This window comes from Sus scrofa, chromosome X (assembly GCF_054392235.1).
Source record: "Sus scrofa isolate SSC_HxYL_T2T_F1_AM1 chromosome X, Sscrofa_HxYL_maternal_Yorkshire_Landrace_v2.0, whole genome shotgun sequence".
Taxonomy (NCBI): Eukaryota; Metazoa; Chordata; class Mammalia; order Artiodactyla; family Suidae; genus Sus; species Sus scrofa.
This window is the reverse complement of record NC_139401.1, coordinates 108,311,837-108,331,525: the sequence shown is the minus strand read 5'-3', so window position 1 is coordinate 108,331,525 and position 19,689 is coordinate 108,311,837. Positions and strand designations below refer to the sequence as shown.

The 19,689-nt window shown below is 51.1% G+C and overlaps 1 protein-coding gene across 14 annotated transcripts in view; it reads left to right on the top strand.

Moving 5' to 3' along the window:
- Positions 1–19,689, top strand: part of SEPTIN6 (septin 6) — a 72,560-nt gene that overhangs the window by 41,162 nt on the left and 11,709 nt on the right. For all 14 annotated transcript variants that reach the window (XM_013986373.3, XM_013986371.3, XM_085008294.1 and 11 more), the window contains exons 4-8: positions 222–408; positions 3,503–3,664; positions 10,152–10,248; positions 13,814–13,982; positions 17,954–18,086. In XM_013986373.3, the coding sequence (XP_013841827.2) occupies positions 222–408; positions 3,503–3,664; positions 10,152–10,248; positions 13,814–13,982; positions 17,954–18,086 (748 nt within the window). The remainder of the gene's footprint in view (positions 1–221; positions 409–3,502; positions 3,665–10,151; positions 10,249–13,813; positions 13,983–17,953; positions 18,087–19,689) is intronic.

Below are 19,689 nucleotides of genomic sequence, written 5' to 3'. Positions count from 1 at the left end.
GAGAGAAAACATACTCTTTGGGGGTACGGTCGGCTCACCTAGGGACCAAAGAGGTGGTCAGTCTGACGGGACTGGAGACCCACTGAGAGGCAGTGGAGAAATCCAGCTGGCTGGGGACAGTCAGGTTACCGAGGGCATTTGAACCTTGTGAAGGAGTTTAGAAACCTAGCAACATCCAGGTTTTTGAAGTGGCCTGGCCCTTTCCGTCCACTCCCCTTCAGCTACAAGCCCATCGTGGAATTCATCGACGCCCAATTTGAGGCCTACCTGCAGGAGGAGCTAAAGATCCGCAGGGTACTGCACACCTACCACGACTCCCGCATCCACGCCTGCTTGTACTTCATCGCCCCCACGGGTCACTCCTTGAAGTCTCTGGACCTAGTGACGATGAAGAAGCTGGACAGTAAGGTAGGGAGGCAGGGGCCGGGGCGGGTGGGCAGCAGGGCACGCGGGGCTCCCTCTCCCTGGTCTCTTGGGTGGTGCGGATGCCAGAGTCCAGCAGAGGCTGTGGTGTCCTAATCCTCCTCTTCATCCTTGTCCCTCCGTGCAGATGGGGTTCATGGATCCAGCAGCTGAGTCGTATGCTTTGTGATGTTTACCCAGCACTGGCCATGAGTCTGCCCCGAGCTGTCTTTCTGCCCTGATCCCTCTTGGGCACAAAGGTGGTTACAAGCAAGATGGCTGCCCGGGTCTAGGGGCTCAGGCTTTGGCAATGGGAAAGCGTTTTTCCTTTGTCCCGGTGTTAACTGGCCCGTACCAGAATCAAACATGCAGACTTGATCTGCACTGTTACTATTCTTATCATCAATGATAATTTTTATCAAAGCAGCTCACATTTGTTCAACCCTCATCATATGTCACCACTGTACAGGTACCTCAGGGAGTATCTCACTGAATCCTCACAGCAACCCTGTAGGGCAAACACTATCATTATCCCCCATTTTATAGAAGAGAAAACTGAGGCTCAAAGAGGTGAGGTGCCCCACCCATTGTCATAGAGCCAGCTCTGGGTGGAGCCTAGATTTGAACTCAGATCTGTGGCACCAGGTTCTATCACCTCCATACCCAAGAAAGACAGCTGTAGGAATCAGGCACGTCCTGTTTTAAGAGATATTGAACAATGCAAGTTGCGCATCGGATGTAAATTAGACAGTGATTCTTCGTGTTAAAGGATTATTGGTTTTCCCATCTTGGCGCAGCAGAAATGAATCTGACTAGGAACCATGAGGTTGTGGGTTCGATCCCTGGCCTCACTCAGTGGGTTAAGAATCCGGCGTTGCCATGAGATGTGGTGTAGGTCGCAGACGTGGCTCAGATCTGGCGTTGCTGTGGCTGTGGTGTAGGCCGGTGACTACAGCTCCGATTGGACCCCTAGCCTGGGAACCTCCATATGCCGTGGGTGCGGCCCTAAAAAGATAAAAGACGAAAAAACTAAAAAAAAAAAAAAAAAAAAAAAAAACCTAAAAAAAAAAGGATTATTGGTTGTGCAAAAGAATTGACCACAGGATTCTTTAAAAAGCCTAATAACTAGTACATTTCCCCCCTAACATTTCATATGTGTCTGGCACTGTGAGGAGTACTTTATATGCATTATTTTTACTTCATCCTTCCAATAATCCAGTGTGGTAGGTAATACTATTATTCCGATGTGACACACTAGCAACCTGAGGCACAGTGAGGTAGCTTGCTCAAGGTCAGATAACTTGTAAGGGGTCTGGGATTCAGGGAATTTATTTTCCAAAAAAAATCTGCTTTATATGCAGTTGTTTAGTAGGACATCCACTACAAAAACTGAGTCTCAATCATTATCAAAATAGGAGCAGTTTCTCATTTTTCGCAGCAGTGAGCTCACTGCCCATGAGTAATGGGCTGCTTGGGAAGTGTCACCCTGCTTGGCATGTCTTGAAGAGGGTCGCAGAGAGCCCTGCAGCCGGTGCCCTGGCAGTGGGCTGAGTTAGGTAGCAGGCTTTGACCTGTGTTTACAGTGTGCCCATGGGGGATGTGGTGAAAAGCAGCAAGAATTGGCCCTGCCTGCTCTGACATCTTGACAAGGGCTTTGACTCCCCACGGCCTGAAGCCGTCAAAGGAGGTGCCTCCAAGGTCCAGTCTATCTTTGACCATCACCTGCAGCGGTGGTGTCAGCTCCTGGAGGCATTCCCAAGGCAAAGTGCAAAGGAGGCAGGATTTGTCTTAAGTCTGCAGCTTTTTTCAGGGCCAGAGCACCATCCATGCCCGCGCATTGGAGTCTGCGGGCAGGACCGCCCGTGCTCTCCATGTGAACTTGAGCTTAGCTGTGCGCTGTCTCACTAGGGCACGTGTGTTTCAAGTTCCTTCCCCTTCCAGCAGTAAAAGCCTTGTCCCTTCTTGGAGGAATTTCAAGGATCAAGGTTAAGGTGGATTGAACTTTGGGGTGGCAGCAGGTCTTTCTCCTGCTGTCCAAAACTGGGCATTTATGCGTGCTTTTTTTAAACAGAAATTAACCATGAGACTCCTGCAGTATACCTTTTTGGCTAAGTCTCAGGTCAAATTGGGAACAGAGGGTCATTTTCGCCAAAGCAGGTTGGTTCATCAGTGTTTGCTGCCAGAAGGAGGGCCAGGTGTACATCTTCATGGAGCTCTGCCCTCTCTCCCTTCCCACGTGGGTCCCTTTCATGCTGACTGGGGCTAGCCTGCACCGGATGGGTTGGGCCAATTTACTTTAGCAAGGAGTGGCCACCTCTCACTTTGTCTACCGCAGATTCCCAACAGTCAGCTTCCTGCTTCAAATCACCCAAGCCGTGGAGTTCCCGATGTGGCTCGGTGGTTAACAAATCTGACTAGGAACCATGAGGTTGCAGGTTCAATCCCTGGCCTTGCTCAGTGGGTTAGGGATCTGGTGTTGCCGTGAGCTATGGTGTAGGTTGCAGACTCGGCTGGGATCCCGTGTTGCCGTGGCTGTGGTGTAGACCGGTGGCTATGGCTCCGATTGGCCCCCTAGCCTGGGAACCTCCATATGCCGTGGGAGCGGCCCAAGAAATGGCAAAAAGACCAAAAAAAAAAAAAAAAAACACCCAAGCCATGACCTTGATAATAAGATATCACACAGCTCGTCAATTTGGATCTGAGCTGGAGGATAGCACATGGTTGAGACTATGGACTTAGGAACAAGGCTGAACTTGGATCTGGATCCCGGTTCTGTTACTCACAGGCTCTGTGGCCTTGGACAAGCTAGTTAGCCTCTCTGTGCCTCAATTTCTCTTTGGTATAATAGTGGTACTAAGATCTCTTGCGAGGGTTAGTGTCAGGGTGAATTATGTTAATCTATGTAAAGCCCTTAGTTCGGTGCCCAACACATAGTAAGCATCCACTGCTATTTATTGTATTGCTGTTTGGCTAGAGAGGTGGCCAGTCCTAGATCACTGGGTTGAGCTGCTCCCTCTGGCAGCTGGCAGAAGTCCTAGGTCGTGCTGCCATCGGCTGCGGATTGCCAACAGTGATGTCGCTTTGCCCCTCCCTTCCCTAGGTGAACATCATCCCCATCATTGCCAAATCGGATGCCATTTCTAAGAGTGAGCTAACGAAGTTCAAAATCAAAATCACCAGCGAGCTTGTCAGCAACGGAGTCCAGATCTACCAGTTCCCCACAGATGATGAGTCGGTGGCAGAGATCAATGGAACCATGAACGTGAGTGGGAAGCGCGGGGCTTCAACTTTCTGGCTGTTTGCTCTCACCATCCATCTTGGTGTAGTCACCTCTTGATTATCTGCGTCTCGGGTGTTTGCGAGAAAGAATCCAGAAGCAAACAGCTCCTCTCTGCTCAGAGATGCAGAGATTAATAACTAGAGACAGGAGGCAGTGGGGGGACACAAGCTGACTCCGGGCAGCAACTGGAGCAGGGGATTCAGACCTCTCCTTCCATCCCCTCTTTTTTTTCGGGGTGGGGGTGGGGCTGCATCCGTGGCATGAGGAATTCCCCAGCCAGGGATCAAACCTGTGCCGTAGCAGCCACCAGAGCTGCTGCAGTGACAATGCTGGATCCTTAACCCGCTGTGCCACAAGGGGATTCCTTTCCATCTCCTCTTTGATGCTGCTCTGGTCTAGGCCAGGCAGACCACCTGGGAATGCTGGAAAGGCAAGCAGTTTTTGTCTCTGACCAAAGCAATGCCACGACAATTGATGTGGTACAAGAAGACAAGGCTGAAAAAGTTGGTTGGCTTCTGAGACTCGAGGTGAATCTGTACTCAGATTCTCAACCCCTCTGCCCCTGGGAGGAAAAAGGACACGTAGCCTCCAATTTGTCTGGTGACCAGAGAAAGGTTATTTTGGAATTTCAGGGTTATGTTTTGCTTTATTAAGTGTGAATGAGTCGAAGGAAAAAAAAAAACACACACAACCAACCACTTGCCATTTTTCCTCCCCCACTCCCCCTACTAGAGGAATGAGTAATGAAGAAGGCAGGGAGTCAAACATCTCCTCATGCTGCTTTACAATGTGTTGATGCTGTTGCTGAGAAATCTTCAATGTTGTGATTTCAAGGAGACAGCTAATAGCTTGCAGAAAGCCTCTGCTTTGGGAACAGCTTTCTTTTTCTCTGTTGAGAGGCCTCAGTTTTTCCTAATGACATAATGCCTGGGTATAGCCAAACACAGGAAAGCCTGGTAATAAAAGCCATTTTTAGAAAACTTTCCTGCTGCTGCCGCCCCCAAAGTTATCATTACAGCATCAGCCGCCACCTCCTCTGAATTGGCCGACAAATTAGCATAGCGGGCCAGCAAGCCATTGTCTGGTCTACCTTCATGCCCAGCAGTTCGCCTGAGGTGTGTTTGTGAGGAGCCGTCCGCATCATCTTTGTCAAATCTGCAGACCTGGCCCAAGAGTAGAGCTGTGTGGATTGCGGGAGGTGTTGTAGCCTTTCTGACCAGTGAGCATCAAAAAACGAGAAAAAAAAAAAAAAAGTGGAGTTCCCATTGTGGTGCAGCAGAAATGAATTCGACTAGTATCCATGAGGATTGCAGGTTCCATAACTGGCCTCTCTCAGTGGCCCAGAGATCTGGCATTGCCATAAGCTGTGGTGAAGGCTGCAGATGAGGCTCGGATCTCATGTGGCTGTGGCTGTGGAGCAGGCCGGCAGCCGTAGCTCTGATTCAGCCCCTAGCCTGGGAACCTCCACATGCCTTGGGTGTGGCCCTAAAAAGCAAAAAAAAAGGGGAGGGGGTGCTTATCCTCTCCAGCAGTCAGGGCATCTTGATGAAAACTATCTTCGGTCATGACGAGAAAACCTGAAAGGGAGCCTAGTCTGCAGAAAACATTGGAGCCCAGAGAGAAGCATCTTCTGGTGTCACTGGCACTGATTGATGTCTGGAACGTCGGGCCGCAGGTGCCTTCCCAGCCTGGATTCCCTAAGTCGCTAGTCAGCTTTCAGGCTCGGAGTTTGCTTTGCTAAGAATAGATGGGGGCGAAGAGTCCTCAGCAATCTCAGGGCATCACACAAAACGACCTCTCACTATATTGTGGGTCAGGAGTGACAATCCATTTGGGCTCCACTTAGCTCTGGGCCTTTGGTTGAAGCTCCGACAGGCTCCGCCTCAAGGTTGGAAACTTCTGGAGTTACGAAGCAGTGGTTCTCAGCCATGCTGTTTTGGCTGTGGAGGGGTTCTGAGTCCTTTCTTACAAGAGTTCAGAGTGTACCAGGGTTTCATTTTGCAAAGCGACATTTGACTGGTTTCAGGGTTATCCTTAAAATAGCATCGCTCAGTGATGGTTTCCTCATGCTCCACCATGCTGTTTGTTTGTTTTTGGTGGCTGCCCCTACAGCATGTGAAAGTTCCAGGGCCAGGGATCAAACCTCACCACAGCAGCGACCCGAGCCACAGCAGTGACAGTATAGATCCTTAACCCCCTAAACCACCAGGGAACTCCCTCCACCCAGTTATTTTTTAGTGGAACAAGCAGGGGTGGATCACAGCTAGTGTGCCTGACACTGGGCATGCACGGGGCAGTGAGGGGGGGGTTGTGTGTGTGCATATGAACGCTGTGTGTTACATGTGTTGTGACGGGGGAAAAGGTTAAAACACAGGGGCAGGATGGCTCAGCCTGCAGGCACTGGAATAACTGTGTCAGCCTGGGTCTTCAGATAAAGCCATGGCATGTAAAGCGTCATTCTTAGAGAGCCGAGCTTGGGCGGTTGGAGGAATGGGTGCTGGCTTTTCAATTCTGGATTTGACTCCAACCCCACAGCCTCAGCCACCCCAGCCAATTGTCCTGGGAACCGAATTGGAAGAGTGGAAGAGGCCTCTTGCCCAAGCGGAAAAGACCAGACAGTCATCCCACAACTTCCCCTGGGGATTTTCATGGCAGGAAGTGAGAGTCATGAGGGCTTGGCCTTCCCCTTGGCTGCGGGGTGGCTCTGACACCTTCATTTCAGTTTGAGGAGATGAGAGAGGGGAGGGAGACGTCATGGCATGCCGCTTTCATCCTATGCTCTGAGACCTCTCAAGGTTGTAGACTTCAATGCTGAAAATTGCTATGTTCAATTCAAATGTGGCTCTTTGAATGGTTCAAACCATGGTCAGGGACCAGGGAGTAGGCCTGGTGACTGGACTTGGCTCAGTCAGTTGGCCTGTGAGGTCTTGGGTTTGGTCCCCAAAGAGGCACATGGGCCCAGCGAGAGCACATGGGTGACCAGCAAGGGTCACAGGGAGACCCATAGGCACGAGCCTGTCTTTTCTCCCAAGGCAGCAGTGCCATTTCTATTGTTGGCCCCTGTGTTTGTGGGAATCACCAACAAGGTTTGACTCGAGAGAGAATCAGGCAATGCTGTGGCTCAGTCACTGATAGGAGCCTGGAGTGGAGGCGGGCACAACCAGCAGCTGGATTGGGAAATACTGTGTCCCCACCCCACCTCCAGGAGGAGGCCATGCATACTCAGGGTGTTATCAGAAGAGGAGGAATAAACGGTCCTGACAGTATTTCACCGAGCTAAGGGGAATGGTCACCTAACCTCACCAGTAGAACGGACGTAGTGAAGCCAGAGTGGAATAATTCATGCCAGTTGGATCACTGAACACTTGAAAATGTTCCAAGAGGAATTTAAGGTACATGTGAAGCTGTAAAGGTATTGAGTCTGGGAACAGACTCCCAGGAGTCTTGGGACTAGCTCTCTCTTTTTTTTTTTCTTCCTTTTTTTTTTTTTTTTTTTTTTTGGTGTTAGGGCCACACACGTGGCATATGGAGGTTCCCAGGCTAGGGGTCTAGTTGGATCTGCAGCCGCTGGCCTACACCAGAGCCACAGCAGTACCAGATCTGAGCTGCCTCTGCAACCTACACCACAACGGCAACGCCGGATCCTTAACCCACTGAGTGAGGCCAGGGATCGAACCGGAGTCCTCATGGATACTAGTCGGGTTCGTTATTGCTGAGCCACAACGGGAACTCCTCGGGACTATCTTTTGTTGGAGTTTTCTGAGACCAGAGCGCCAGAGGTCTCTTGGGCGAGACAGCGTGAGGCGGAGTCCCCTTAGGAACCTGTCCGTGTATCAGCAGCAGCACTGCCTTTTTGCAGTTCTCCTCCCGGGGCCCTCGTATCCAGTGTCACCCCCAAAGCTGGGGTCGGTTGGAGGGTTTACCTTCTCCCTGCTCTTCCTGACTATTCTGGTTGTCAGAGCCATCAATCACTCCAAAACAGCAGAAAAAGGACCAGAGCTGGCCCCATGATTTCCTGCCCTTTGTGGTTCAAGGTTAGCTAGCTTCTAGCCCTGGGTGGCTGGGAGAAGCGGGCAGCTACAGGGCAGCGTCCTCGCTGCTCCCTGGGAAGATTTGGGCAGGGGGGGTTAGCGACCTGGGCAACTCAGGCAGCTTTTCAGTGCTCCAGTTTTGCAAACCATGGATGGGGTTTATAATAACAGCCCAGTAAGGCTGATGTGGAATCAAATGAAATCTGCCTGGGAGCACTCGGAAGTGGTATTCTTGCATATGCTTATCAGAACAGACTTTGACGCTGGTTACAAAGGCGTGTGCCTTGGGGGCTCTTGGAAGCCTTCTGAAGCTGCCGTGGTGGGGGTGCTGTGTGTTTTAGAGCAGGGAGGGCTAAAATGACAGCAGTTTAAGGAAGAGGGGAAGCAAGTGATCCTGTCATTCTAATTAACAATGTCTTTTGGAGATAAAAATAACAGACCCAAGGGAATACTGACTTTTTTTTTATGCCTTTATTCTCTTCTTGGATTTTTTTCTCTTTTTTGGTTCTTGAGCCCAGAGAAGTACTTTCCACTTCACACGCCCTCCCCCTCCATCACTTTCAGCTGAGAGCCCAGGTTGCGTGGGAATGATACAACTCGGTCTAGCCCTCTGCCATCGCTGTCCCCTCCAGTGACCGGTGCTCTGAGGTCTCTGCAGGAGGGGCAGAAAGTGTTTGGGAGTGGATTTGAAGCTCCTGACATGTCTTGGATCCCTGAGGGGGAATGAATTGTGCCCAGATGACCCCCTTACAGAGCTGGCTTGCAGAGGTCAGAGACGCTCTGGTCCTTAGGCAGGCTTTTTAGGAATTCATTGCCCACCCCCTATTGGTCCATGCGTCACATGCCCAGTGACCCTCTTAACCCTCCCCTACTAGATTTTTTTTTCCGGTCCCTCCCAGGGCATGCGGAAGTTCCTAGGCCAGGGATTGAACCCACACCACAGCTGTAACCAGAGCCACAGCAGTGACAACACCAGATCCTTAACCCCTGAGCCATGAGGGAACTCCGACCTTCCCTTACTGGGACCGATGACACATTTCCCACCTCCATCCCTCGCCCACCTTCCATACCCATAACCCCCTCTTTCCCTCTTTCCTATGTCCCTATTTCAGGGACAGTCATGGGAGTGGGAAGGGGTGGGGGGATACCTGCGATGATCATCCTAGAGCAGCTGAGAGGGTGAAGGGAGAGCTGTCTCAGCTGGACAGCCCCGCCCTGGGGGGCTGAGCAGATGCCCTGACGCTGAGCTCCTGATTGACTTTTTTTTTTTTTTTTTTTTTTTTTGTCTTTTTGCTATTTCTTTGGGCCGCTTCCACGGCATATGGAGGTTCCCAGGCTAGGGGTCGAATCAGAGCTGTAGCCCCCGGCCTACGCCAGAGCCACAGCAACGCGGGATCCGAGCCGCGTCTGCAACCTACAGCACAGCTCACGGCAACGCCGGATCGTCAACCCACTGAGCAAGGGCAGGGACCGAACCCGCAACCTCATGGTTCCTAGTCGGATTCGCTAACCACTGCGCCACGACGGGAACTCCCTGATTGACTTCTGTGCCCTTCCACTCTGGAGAACATTCTTGGGGTGCAGAGCTGGAGGAGAACAGAGAGATAGGATTGGCTGTTGAGCTCAGATTTAAAACACCTCTTACAATCTGGCTTTGCCCAGCCAATTTACCACCCCCCCGGGTTTAGAGTGCTCCCCACATCTGCTGCTCAAGCCCCCCAAAGGGGAGTGGAAGACCGGCAGCGGTGGGTTTTGAAGTCAGAGTCACCCCTAGCTCTGCCTGTTACTATAGTGTGGCTGCTGGCAAGTCACTTGGCCCCTCTGGACCTCAGCTTCCTCTTCTGTAAAATGGAGGAGTTACCGTGTGGCTCAGTGGGTTAAGAACCGGACTAGTGGAGTTCCATCGTGGCTCAGCTGTTAATGAACCTGACTAGCATCCATGAGGATGCAGGTTTGATCCCTGGCCTCGCTCTGTGCATCTCAGTCAGCAGTGTGGTCTCAGTAAGTGCCTGTTCTCCGGGCTCACACTCTGGGGAGGTGGGGGTGGGGGTGGGCAGTGACCCCCCTGGGTTCTCCTTAATCTCTGTCCATACGTAGCCCCCCCTCATCCCACTCACCCATTCTGCAAAGGTGCTTCCCCTCAGCAACTGTGAAGACTGAAGAGCTGGCTAATCTGTGTATCTGCTTATTATTCTGCTTATTTTCTGTCTTTGTTCCCTATGCACTCGGCCACGTCCTTGTTATACCTTCTTGTGTGAATTTCTGAACAGCCAAATCTTGGATGAGGCCTCTTCTCCCCAGACAGCTCAGGAGCTTAAGAAATGCCCCTTGATGATGGCGACAGTGAGGGAACACCGCAGCGGGAGGGCCGAGGCCCCGGAGATGAGCAGCAGCTATACTGGGGGTCGCTCTGAGCCTTTGTCTGCCTCCTGTTTCAGGCCCACCTGCCGTTTGCCGTCATTGGCAGCACAGAGGAGCTGAAGATAGGCAACAAGATGATGAAGGCGCGGCAGTACCCCTGGGGCACGGTGCAGGGTGAGTGAGGAGAGGGGCCTCGCGCAGGGATCTCCTGTCTGTCTCCTTGCCTGTCCCCAGCCCCTATGTCCCCAGTGTCTACACATTCGGCTCCGCCCTCAAACATCCATAGGGGTCGCCGGGGGCAAACTCTGGCTCCGTACCTGGATGCTCTTCGGTGAGCAGGCTCGCTGTGTCTCTAATGGAGAAAGCATTCCCTAAAAGAAAAATAAATGTCCTTGGAGTAAGGTAGCAAGGAGTGTGCAAGAAAGCATGTGTCGGAGTTCCCGTTGTGGCTCAGCAGAAACAAATCTGACTAGCATCCATGAGGATGCAGGTTCGATCCCTGGCCTCGCTTAGAGGGTTAAGGGTCCGGTGTTGCCATGAGCTGTGGCGTAGGTCGCAGACGTGGCTCGGATCCCGAGTTGTAGGCCGGTGGCTACAGCTCGGATTTGACCCCTAGCCTGGGAACCTCCATATGCGGCAAGTGCGGCCCTCGAAAGACAAAAAGATAAATAAATAAATAAACACAAATAAAAAAATTTAGAAAAGAAAGCATGTGTACCCACGTGACTGTACCAGGAGGTGTATAAGAAGGTACAGCAGTGCTATTCATAATAGCAAATAGAAACAACTCAGGTAGCGATGAAAAGTAGATTGGATGCCTTGTGATTGGAACATGATGGAAGACAGTATGAGAAAAAGAATGTATATATTTGTATAACTGGGTCACTTTGCTGTACAGCAGAAATGGACAAAACATTGGAAATCACCTATAATAAAAAATTTGAAAAAGAAGACAACATAAAAAATTTTAAGAACTTTAAAAATAGATTGGATGAATTGCAGAATGTTCATACAATGTGATATGATACAGCAGCCAAAGGGGATGGACTATAGTTGCACCTATAGCAATGCATCTCAGAAACATAATGTTGAGCTAAGTAAATCATAGAAGCATACAGGCTTTGTGATTCCATTTATACAGATTCCAAAAGTAGATACAACTAAACTTTAAAATTCATGCATAAAAAGTAAAACCATAAAGAAAAACAAAGGAAGGATAAAGCCCAAAGTCAGGGAAGCGGTCAACTCTTGGAAGGAAGGAGAGGAATGAGCTCAGGAAGGGACTTCTAGGGGCTGGTGACGTTTCACCTGGGCCATGGATACAGGTGCTCATTTTTTAAAATTCTGTTTTTTGTTTTTTGGGTTGGGTTTTTTTTTTTTTTGAGTTTTAGGGCTGCACCTGCAACATATGGAGGTTCCCAGGTTAGGGGTCTAATCAGAGCTACAGCTGCCGCCCTACGCCACAGCAACGCGGAATCCAAGCCATGTCTGCGACCTACACCACAGCTCATGGCAATGCCAGATCCTTAACCCACTTGAGCAAGACCAGGGATCGAACCTGCAACCTCATGGTTCCTAGTCGGATTTCCACTGTGCCACGACGGGAACTTCATTTTTTAAAATTCTTGAAATTGTACATTTCAAGCCCTCTTTTGTATGTCTGATTATTTTGCAATTTAAAAACAGGCATATTGCCTACAGGCTCAGGAAAATTCCTTTTGCGGTCCACCTGATGCGTGTTAAGTGAGTTACCCTTGGCGCTGGTCAGTTCAGTGGCTGAAGCAAGGCCCGGGACATTGCCATGAATGGAACAAGTGTCTGGTCCTCCAAGTCTCCAGCTACATGCTGGGTGGCGGATGGCAGGGGCCTGTGTGTGAGACAGTGTCTGGATCACTGGAAACTCCCCCTAGCCACTGAGCAAAGAAACGGAAACGGGGTGGGAAGTTGCCTACGTCGCGTCAAAGGCTGGTGCACTCTGGGACATGCCGGAGACCCTCTTTTCCACGGGTAGGACAACACTGGTTATCAGAGCCGTGCGAGGTTTTGGTCCCCTCTACCATTTGGAACCAGGGATACTCCTCAGAACACTTGCACATGCTGTCTGGACCGACAGTCCCACCTTGGGAGTGAATTTGGAGCCTGAGAGATTGGCACCTGAGCTGAAATGAGGAGAAGCTAGCAGACGTGGTCCCGATGATGTCATCTGATTCAGACCCCTCCCTCCGCACCCAACCAACACGGGTTTTTTGAAAGTGTTTCTTGTTAAATCAGAGTTCACTGTTCTGAGTGAGAGGAGCCGCGCTTCTGGGCCTTGCAGGGGCTTTGGCCTCCCTCCTGACTGGCCGCCAGGGACCTCTCTCTGGGATGGAGAAGGAGGTGGTCCTGGGAAGGTGCCTGATGGATATGCCAGTGTCTTCTGGGACTGCGAGGGGCTTTCTCTCCAAGGCAAGGGGTCTTAAGCAGAGGGGTTACGTGAGCAGATTGGGGTTTTGGAGAGATTGCGCTGATGACCACAGGGCAGTCTGCTGCAACTCTGCCACCCTGTCATTGCAGACTCCCTCCCAGCCCCCATGACCTTCGCACAGGTGACTGTGCCGGTTCATCATCTCAGACGCCACTGTCCGGACATGGTCGGGCCGGGGCCCTCCCCAGTGCCAGCAAAGTGAGCCGTGTCCAGAGACACGGGCTAGAGCACTGCTCAGACCTTACCTTCCAACCCGAAGCCCCTTTGCAGGGATTAGGGCCACACCTCTGTCCTTCTTGGCCACTGCCCCAAATGTAGACCTTTGCCGCAGGCTTTTGGAGCAGGGGGCTTATTCACTCAGGCTCCAAAGTGGAGCCCACTCTGTCCTGCTCACCATTGCTGCCATCAGGCCATTATCCACCCTCTAAAAACACCTCTTTTGAACCTTCTACCATCCAGATGGGCCACACCTGTGGTCCACACCCCTCCTGTCACTGTCATTTGTTGATGTCCTAGTTTTTTCCCCTTATTCTTTGGACTTTAGCACCTGCTCGAAGCCTTTGCCTCTCCTTTAGATGACCTGGGTTGGAATCCTAACTTTGCAATCCTAACTTTACAACGTACTAGCTCTGTAACCTTGCCTAACCTCATGGAGACCTTGCAAGGACGAGCACCTTAGCCTGACAAATGCCTAGTCTTCCTTTAAGAGTCATCTTAGGGGTCTGTCACCTCTTTGGTGAAGCCATCATTCTCCCCAGAGTTCTCAGGCCCCCCTTTTCTGGGCTTTCGTTGCACCTTGGCTTTTACCTCCGTGCTGGGCATTTTTGCATTGTCCTGTATTTGTGTATTTCATCTGTTCTTCCACTAAACTGGAAGCTCCTATGAACAGGACTCCGTGACTTCGTTTCTGAATTCCCAGTGCCTCATACAATCCCGGAAACAGAGATTCTGCAAGCATTTATCAGACGGGTGGCTACATATGCATTTGCCATGGTCCTAAAAGTGGTGTGGAGCAAGCACTCCTGTGAGTGTCTGATTGGTTGAGGTGCTACTGAAGGTCATCTCAGGTATCTTTATGGTGTTGCAGTTTCCCCTGACTGTCGCCCTTGGAACTTTTTAGTAGCGAAGCCAATTAGGAGGCAAAATGGAGGGCTCTATATACGCAGATCAAAAGGCGATGTCACTGTTAGACAGTTCGCCTCTCTTTTCATCCATTTCTGCTTCTTCGGGCCTTCCTTTCAATGCACTTTCCATACCCCAACCCCTGCTGTGTAGTTGAAAATGAAGCCCACTGCGACTTCGTCAAGCTGCGGGAGATGCTGATCCGGGTCAACATGGAGGACCTCCGGGAGCAGACGCACAGCCGGCACTATGAGCTGTACCGCCGCTGTAAGCTGGAGGAGATGGGCTTCAAGGACACCGACCCTGACAGCAAACCCTTCAGGTAGGTCCCCCCCTCCCCCAGCCCGGCCCAGCTCAGCTCAGCCCACCAGGGCGTGCGAAAGACTCGCCCTAGGGAATTCACAGGGGAGGCAGGCGCAGGTGCACAAGCCCCGAGCCGCAGGGCTGTCACTAGCCAGTGCCACTTGCCTGTCCCTCCCTGACCCCGGTAAAGTGCGGGCGGGGTAAGCACTGCCGCCCTGATTGTGAGCACAGCCAGGCAGGAGGCGGGGAACTGGGCAAGGCGACAGTTCAGCTGCCACGGGCACACACATGGCAGCTGCAAGCCCTGAACCCGGCCTTGTCCCTCCCCGTGGCACTTCATGCCTGGCGGCTGCCCTACTTTCTTCATCAGGCTCCTGCTGCTCTGTCAAGTTTCCAGTCTATCTTTTTGGCTGAACGTGTGGCATGCAGACGTTCCCAGGCCAGTGATGGAACCTGCACCACAGCAGTGACAACACCAGATCCTTAGCCCACTGTGCCGCCAGGGAGCTCCCCTTAGTCTGTTTTTACTTCCTTCCCCATTATCAAAACCAGATGGAACTAGGTAGCAGTTATTGTTGCACACCTGCTAATGAACTTCTGGCTCTTCGCTCACTGTCCCTAGGGTTCGTGTGGTACAAGTTTTGTTTTGACCACAGAATGTTAATAATCATTGGCATCACCAATCAGAATCTAAGATGCTTTCAGAGAAGAGGACTGGTTTTGTTTTGTTTTGTTTTGTTTTGTTTTTGTCTTTCTGCCTTTTCTAGGACTGCACCCATGGCATATGGAGAGTCCCAGGCTAGGGGTCGAATGGGAGCTGTAGCCTCTGGCCTACGCCAGCGCCACGGCAACGCAGGATCCGAGCCGCGTCTTCGACCTACGTCATGGCAATGCCAGATCCTTAACCCACTGAGCAAGGCCAGGGTTCGAACCTTCAACCTCATGGTTCCCAGTCCGATTCGTCAACCACTGCGCCACCACGGGAACTCCGAGGACTGTTTTTGAAAGCATTGCTTCAAATGCTTTCAAATAACTCTGCTGATGGGAGCTATAAGCATGTGTCTGATCTGTACGCATGATGTGTGATGTGAGCCCCAGGTTGTAAATTACCGTCTGGTGCCCTTTATTGGAGCTCAGATCTCCTTTCAGGAAATGTCAGGCCTCGATAAGCAAAGCAGGTGAGAGGGATGCTTGTGGGCTAAGAAGGCCTTCAAATGGCCTCTGAGATCCCATAGAACCTGTTCATGGCGGAAAGCCAGCCTGGGGACAAAGCATAGCGATTCCTTTGGGGATGCCTGGTTCTGGATGGGTGAGCTCACTCCCCTTCACAGACAGGGGCTACTGGAGCCCCTGGGGTTAGAGGGAAACAGGCTTGTCTCTCTGGTGGTCGTTCCCTTAGCTTTCTCTCTACTTCCTTTAATCTGCCTCTGCTGGGGAAGAGGCGTCATCTGGTCCCGCCCCTCCTCCTTGGCTCCATGCTGACCACCTCTGTTTCCCTGCGTCCCGCTCTCTGCACGCTTTCTCTGCTGGCTCCTTTCCACGGTGCAGGCAGACATCCCCATCCTAAAGAAACTCTCCCTCACTGTGCTCCTTGGCACCAGCCTCTGCCCCCTCGAGGAGTTTGGCTCTGATGGGAAGGAGAAAGAATTGTTCTGTATTTACTGGCTCCTGCCCCCGCTACGCCACTGAATGAAGGTAACTCTCTCCAAGGTCGGTCACGTACTCATGGCCAAGTCCAGTGTAGCATCTTTTTTGTTTGATCGTCCTCCCGCTGCCTCCTTCCTGCAGTTCCCTCTGCTGTTGGCTTTTCTAGCGCAAGTGCAGCCGGTTTAGTCCTCTCTGGAGCGCTACTCCTCAGCCTCCTTCATTTCACTCAGCCTGTTCCTTTACAGGTTCTTTCCTCGGACCTCAGCCCCTTTCACTCTCTGTTTTCTTTGAGGCTGGTTCTTTCTACTCTCACCGTCCTAATTACCACCTAGAAATAGATGACTCCCAAGCGAACATCTTACTTTTGAGCTCCAAACCCAGTGATCCCACTGCTTACTGGATATTTTCACTTGTTTATTTATTTATTTATTTTAATTTTTTGTTTTTGTTTTATTTTCATTTTTTTAATTCCTTTTTTTTTTTTTTTTGGTGTTTTGTCCTTTTAGGGCTGCACCTGTGGCATATGGAGGTTCCCAGGCTAGGAGTCAAATTGGAGCTACAGTTGCCGGCCTACACCACAGACACAGCAACGCGGGATCTAAGCCGTGTCTGCAACCTACGCCACAGCTCATGGCAACGCCGGATCCTTAACCCACTGAGCAAGGCCAGGGATTGAACCCAAAACCTCATGGTTGCTAGTCGGATTCGTTTCCGCTGCGCCACAACGGGAACTCCCCAAATTCCTTTTATTTATTTATTTTGGATATTTGCACTTGGCCATCCCACAGAGGATGTACCTGAAATTCAAGGTGTCTAAAATTCCTTTTTTTTTTTTTTTTGGTCTTTTTGCCATTTTCTTGAGCCGCTCCCTTGGCATATGGAGATTCCCAGGCTAGGGGTCTAATCGGAGCTGTTGTCACCAGCCTACGCCACAGCCACAGCAACACCAGATCCAAGCCACGTCTGCGACCTGCACCACAGCTCATGGCAACACCGGATCCTTAACCCACTGAGCGAGGCCAGGGATTGAACCCGCAACCTCATGGTTCCTAGTCGGATTCGTTAACCCCTGAGCCACAACAGGAACTCCCGCTGTCTAAAATTCAATTCATCTCTTTCCCTCTTCAACATACCCCTTCCCCAGTGTTCCCTGTCACAGTCCCTGGCGCACCCCCGCCCCCCAGTCTGGTTGCCCAGGTCAAAAAAACCAGAATCATCTTGGACTCCTGCCACATCCTGCGAGTTCTGCTTCCCTCACTGGTCTCCCATTTCCCCCCTTCCCTCCCAGCCTTCACGTTAACATCTCGTCATTTCTTACCATTTCTTACTTGGATTGTTGGAAAGTCCATCCTTCACAAAACACCCAGAGTGATCTTTCCCATTTTCGAATCGTATCACATCAGCCCGGCTTATAACCTTTGCAGTCAAGGAGTTCCCTCGTGGCTCAGTGGGTTAAGGACCTTGCGTGTCACTGCAGCACCTCAGGCTGCTCCTTTGGAGCAGGTTTGATTCCTGGCCCGGGAACTTCCACACGAAATAGGTGCAGCCAAAAAAGAACCCCGCAGTCAATAAAACGTCTAAGTCTTAACATGGCATCCAAGGCCTGCTCTCTCCTACTACCCCAGCCCCGGGGGACCGTGCCTGACTCCCCAGCTGTGCCATTCCTTCTCCACCTGTGCCTTTCCACAGGCTGCCCTCTTCAGAGCACACATCCTCTTCCTCTTCACCAGGCTAACTCCTATTTCTTCACAACTAAGTCCAGACTGAGGGCAGGGAGACTTAACCCCGGCATCTCCCACTAGACTGTGAGTTCTTCATGGCTCTAGATATTGCGTGACTAGCGTGCTGTCACCTGATCCTGTGTCCAGCACATGGGGGAATCTCATCACGTGCCTGTTGAAATCATTCACTAATGGGATCCGTTTCAGAGCCAGGACCTGGCAGCATAGTGCAGTGAAAGGACCTAGATTATGAGACAAGAGACCCAGCATCTGGTCCCAGCTCTGCCGCTAGCTGTGTGATCTTCAGCTGGTCACTTCACTTCTCTGAGCCTGTTTCCTTATCTGTTAAATCAGGGTATAGAAACAGATGTGCTAAGCCTCTCCCAATTCCAAACAGCTCTCTGGTTTCCCAGGGCTGCCCCATTCCTCTCCCCCAGCACCCCATGACCATGCTATCACATGTGCCAAGCCAGGTGGCCACACCTTTGTGGTTCTGCTTTTGCGTGTCTCCCAGAATTGAGGGAGGGAGAATGGGGAAACCCAGCGAGGATCACGGGGGGCTTGTTTTGATCGAACAGGAGCCATTCCAAAAGCAGGGGAAATAACCCGACCACGTGTGCAGTTTACAGGAGACGTATGAGGCCAAAAGGAATGAGTTCCTAGGAGAGCTCCAGAAAAAGGAAGAAGAGATGAGACAGATGTTCGTCCAGAGAGTCAAAGAGAAAGAAGCTGAACTTAAAGAGGCAGAGAAAGAGGTAAATGTGAGCCTGTGTGCGTGGTGGGAAGAAAAAGGCAGCTGAACTTGGGCAAGACAGAGATTTCTGCCCCGAGACAGGAGCGGGGGAGTCTTAAGCAGCCTCTGGGCAGGGATGGGGCACACAGTATCTGTAGCCCAGCCTTAGCTGGCACAGAGGCAGCTGCAAGATCCGGATCTTCTTGATCCCTCATTCCCCAAGGCCCAGAGGTTTTTTCCTTCTCTGTCATTTAATTCTATAGAGCCGCACTGTCCCATATGGTAGCGGCTACCCTGTGTGACCATTTAAATTTAAATGAATTGAAGTTAAATAAGATTTAAAACTCAGTTTACCAGTTGCATTGGCCACATTTCAAATGCTCAACCCTCATGCAACTAGTGGCTACCCGATAGGAACATTTCCATCACCGCAAAAAGGTCTTGTCGGCCACCACCGCTTGAGAGTCAAGACCTGGAAGTGCCCGTACGGTGCAGCAGGCCAAGGAGCCAGCGTTGCTGCAGCTGTGGAGTAGGTCACAACGGCAGCATGGGTGGGTTCGAATCCTGACCTGGGAACTTCCAGATACCTTGGGTGCGCCCCTCTCCGCCCCAAAAAGAGTCAAGATCTGACATAGCCCCTGGAGGTCAAGGGCAAGCTGATTGTTTTCCCCCTTTCAGGGAGGTCGGAGCTCAGTAGGGATAGTTGATTGATTTCTTGCCTGGTCTGCCCCATCCTATGTGCTCTGACGGCCGTGGGAAAAGAGGTCCCCAGGAGTCCCAGGTACCTTGCTGAATCCTAAACCAGTGATAGCTGGTGCATTTCCCCATGCACTTGAATATTCTGTTCCATTTCATTCTAGTGTTAAAGAAACATCTGTGCAGCTCGGGCGAGTTTTTAAACGGAGGCTTGATGGTCTATCTGGAGCTTTCATTACTTAAGCCATGACTGATAGAGTGCAGATAGCCCTCTAACCATCACCTTGCCTCTCAGGTCCCACTACTGATTCACCCACTGCCGCCAGATAAATTGGCGTCAGCTGCAGTTTTGGTCATGTTGGCAACTGCTTCAGCTCGCTGGGCCTCGAAACCCACAAAGAAAGGAAGCACTTAATTACTTCCCAAGTCTCTTCCTATTTTAATCTGCTGTGACTCTTCCAGTGTTATTGGCAAAGCCCGTGGCAAGGGTATTGACTTCATTTCAGTTTCACTTTTCAAAAGAAAAATATCCCCCAGTACTTTGAGGAAGAGAGGGGAGGGCATCTCAAAGATAAACAGATGAATGAAAGGCCGGTGAACAAAAGCCAGGTAAAAGCAGCTGAGCTGCAGAGCTCCACTCCTCCCCTGCCCCACGCGGCCAAGAAAAGCCAGTTTGCACGGCAGGTCTGCCGTCCATCTCCACTTACTCTGTGACAGTCCCAGATGCCTGTGGGACACCCGACCTCCTTCGTGATGTGCCCAGAGCAATGCAAACCCTCAATTCCCTCCTAAATCGTCAAAAGAAAGTGAAATGATGCTTGCTCTGCTCTTTCTACTCGGGGGAGTTTATCCCATTCTAGTTTATGACCATTCATACCCCTGGCTCCCTGATCCACTTATCGCAGTGGCATGCTAGAATATTCTAGCTC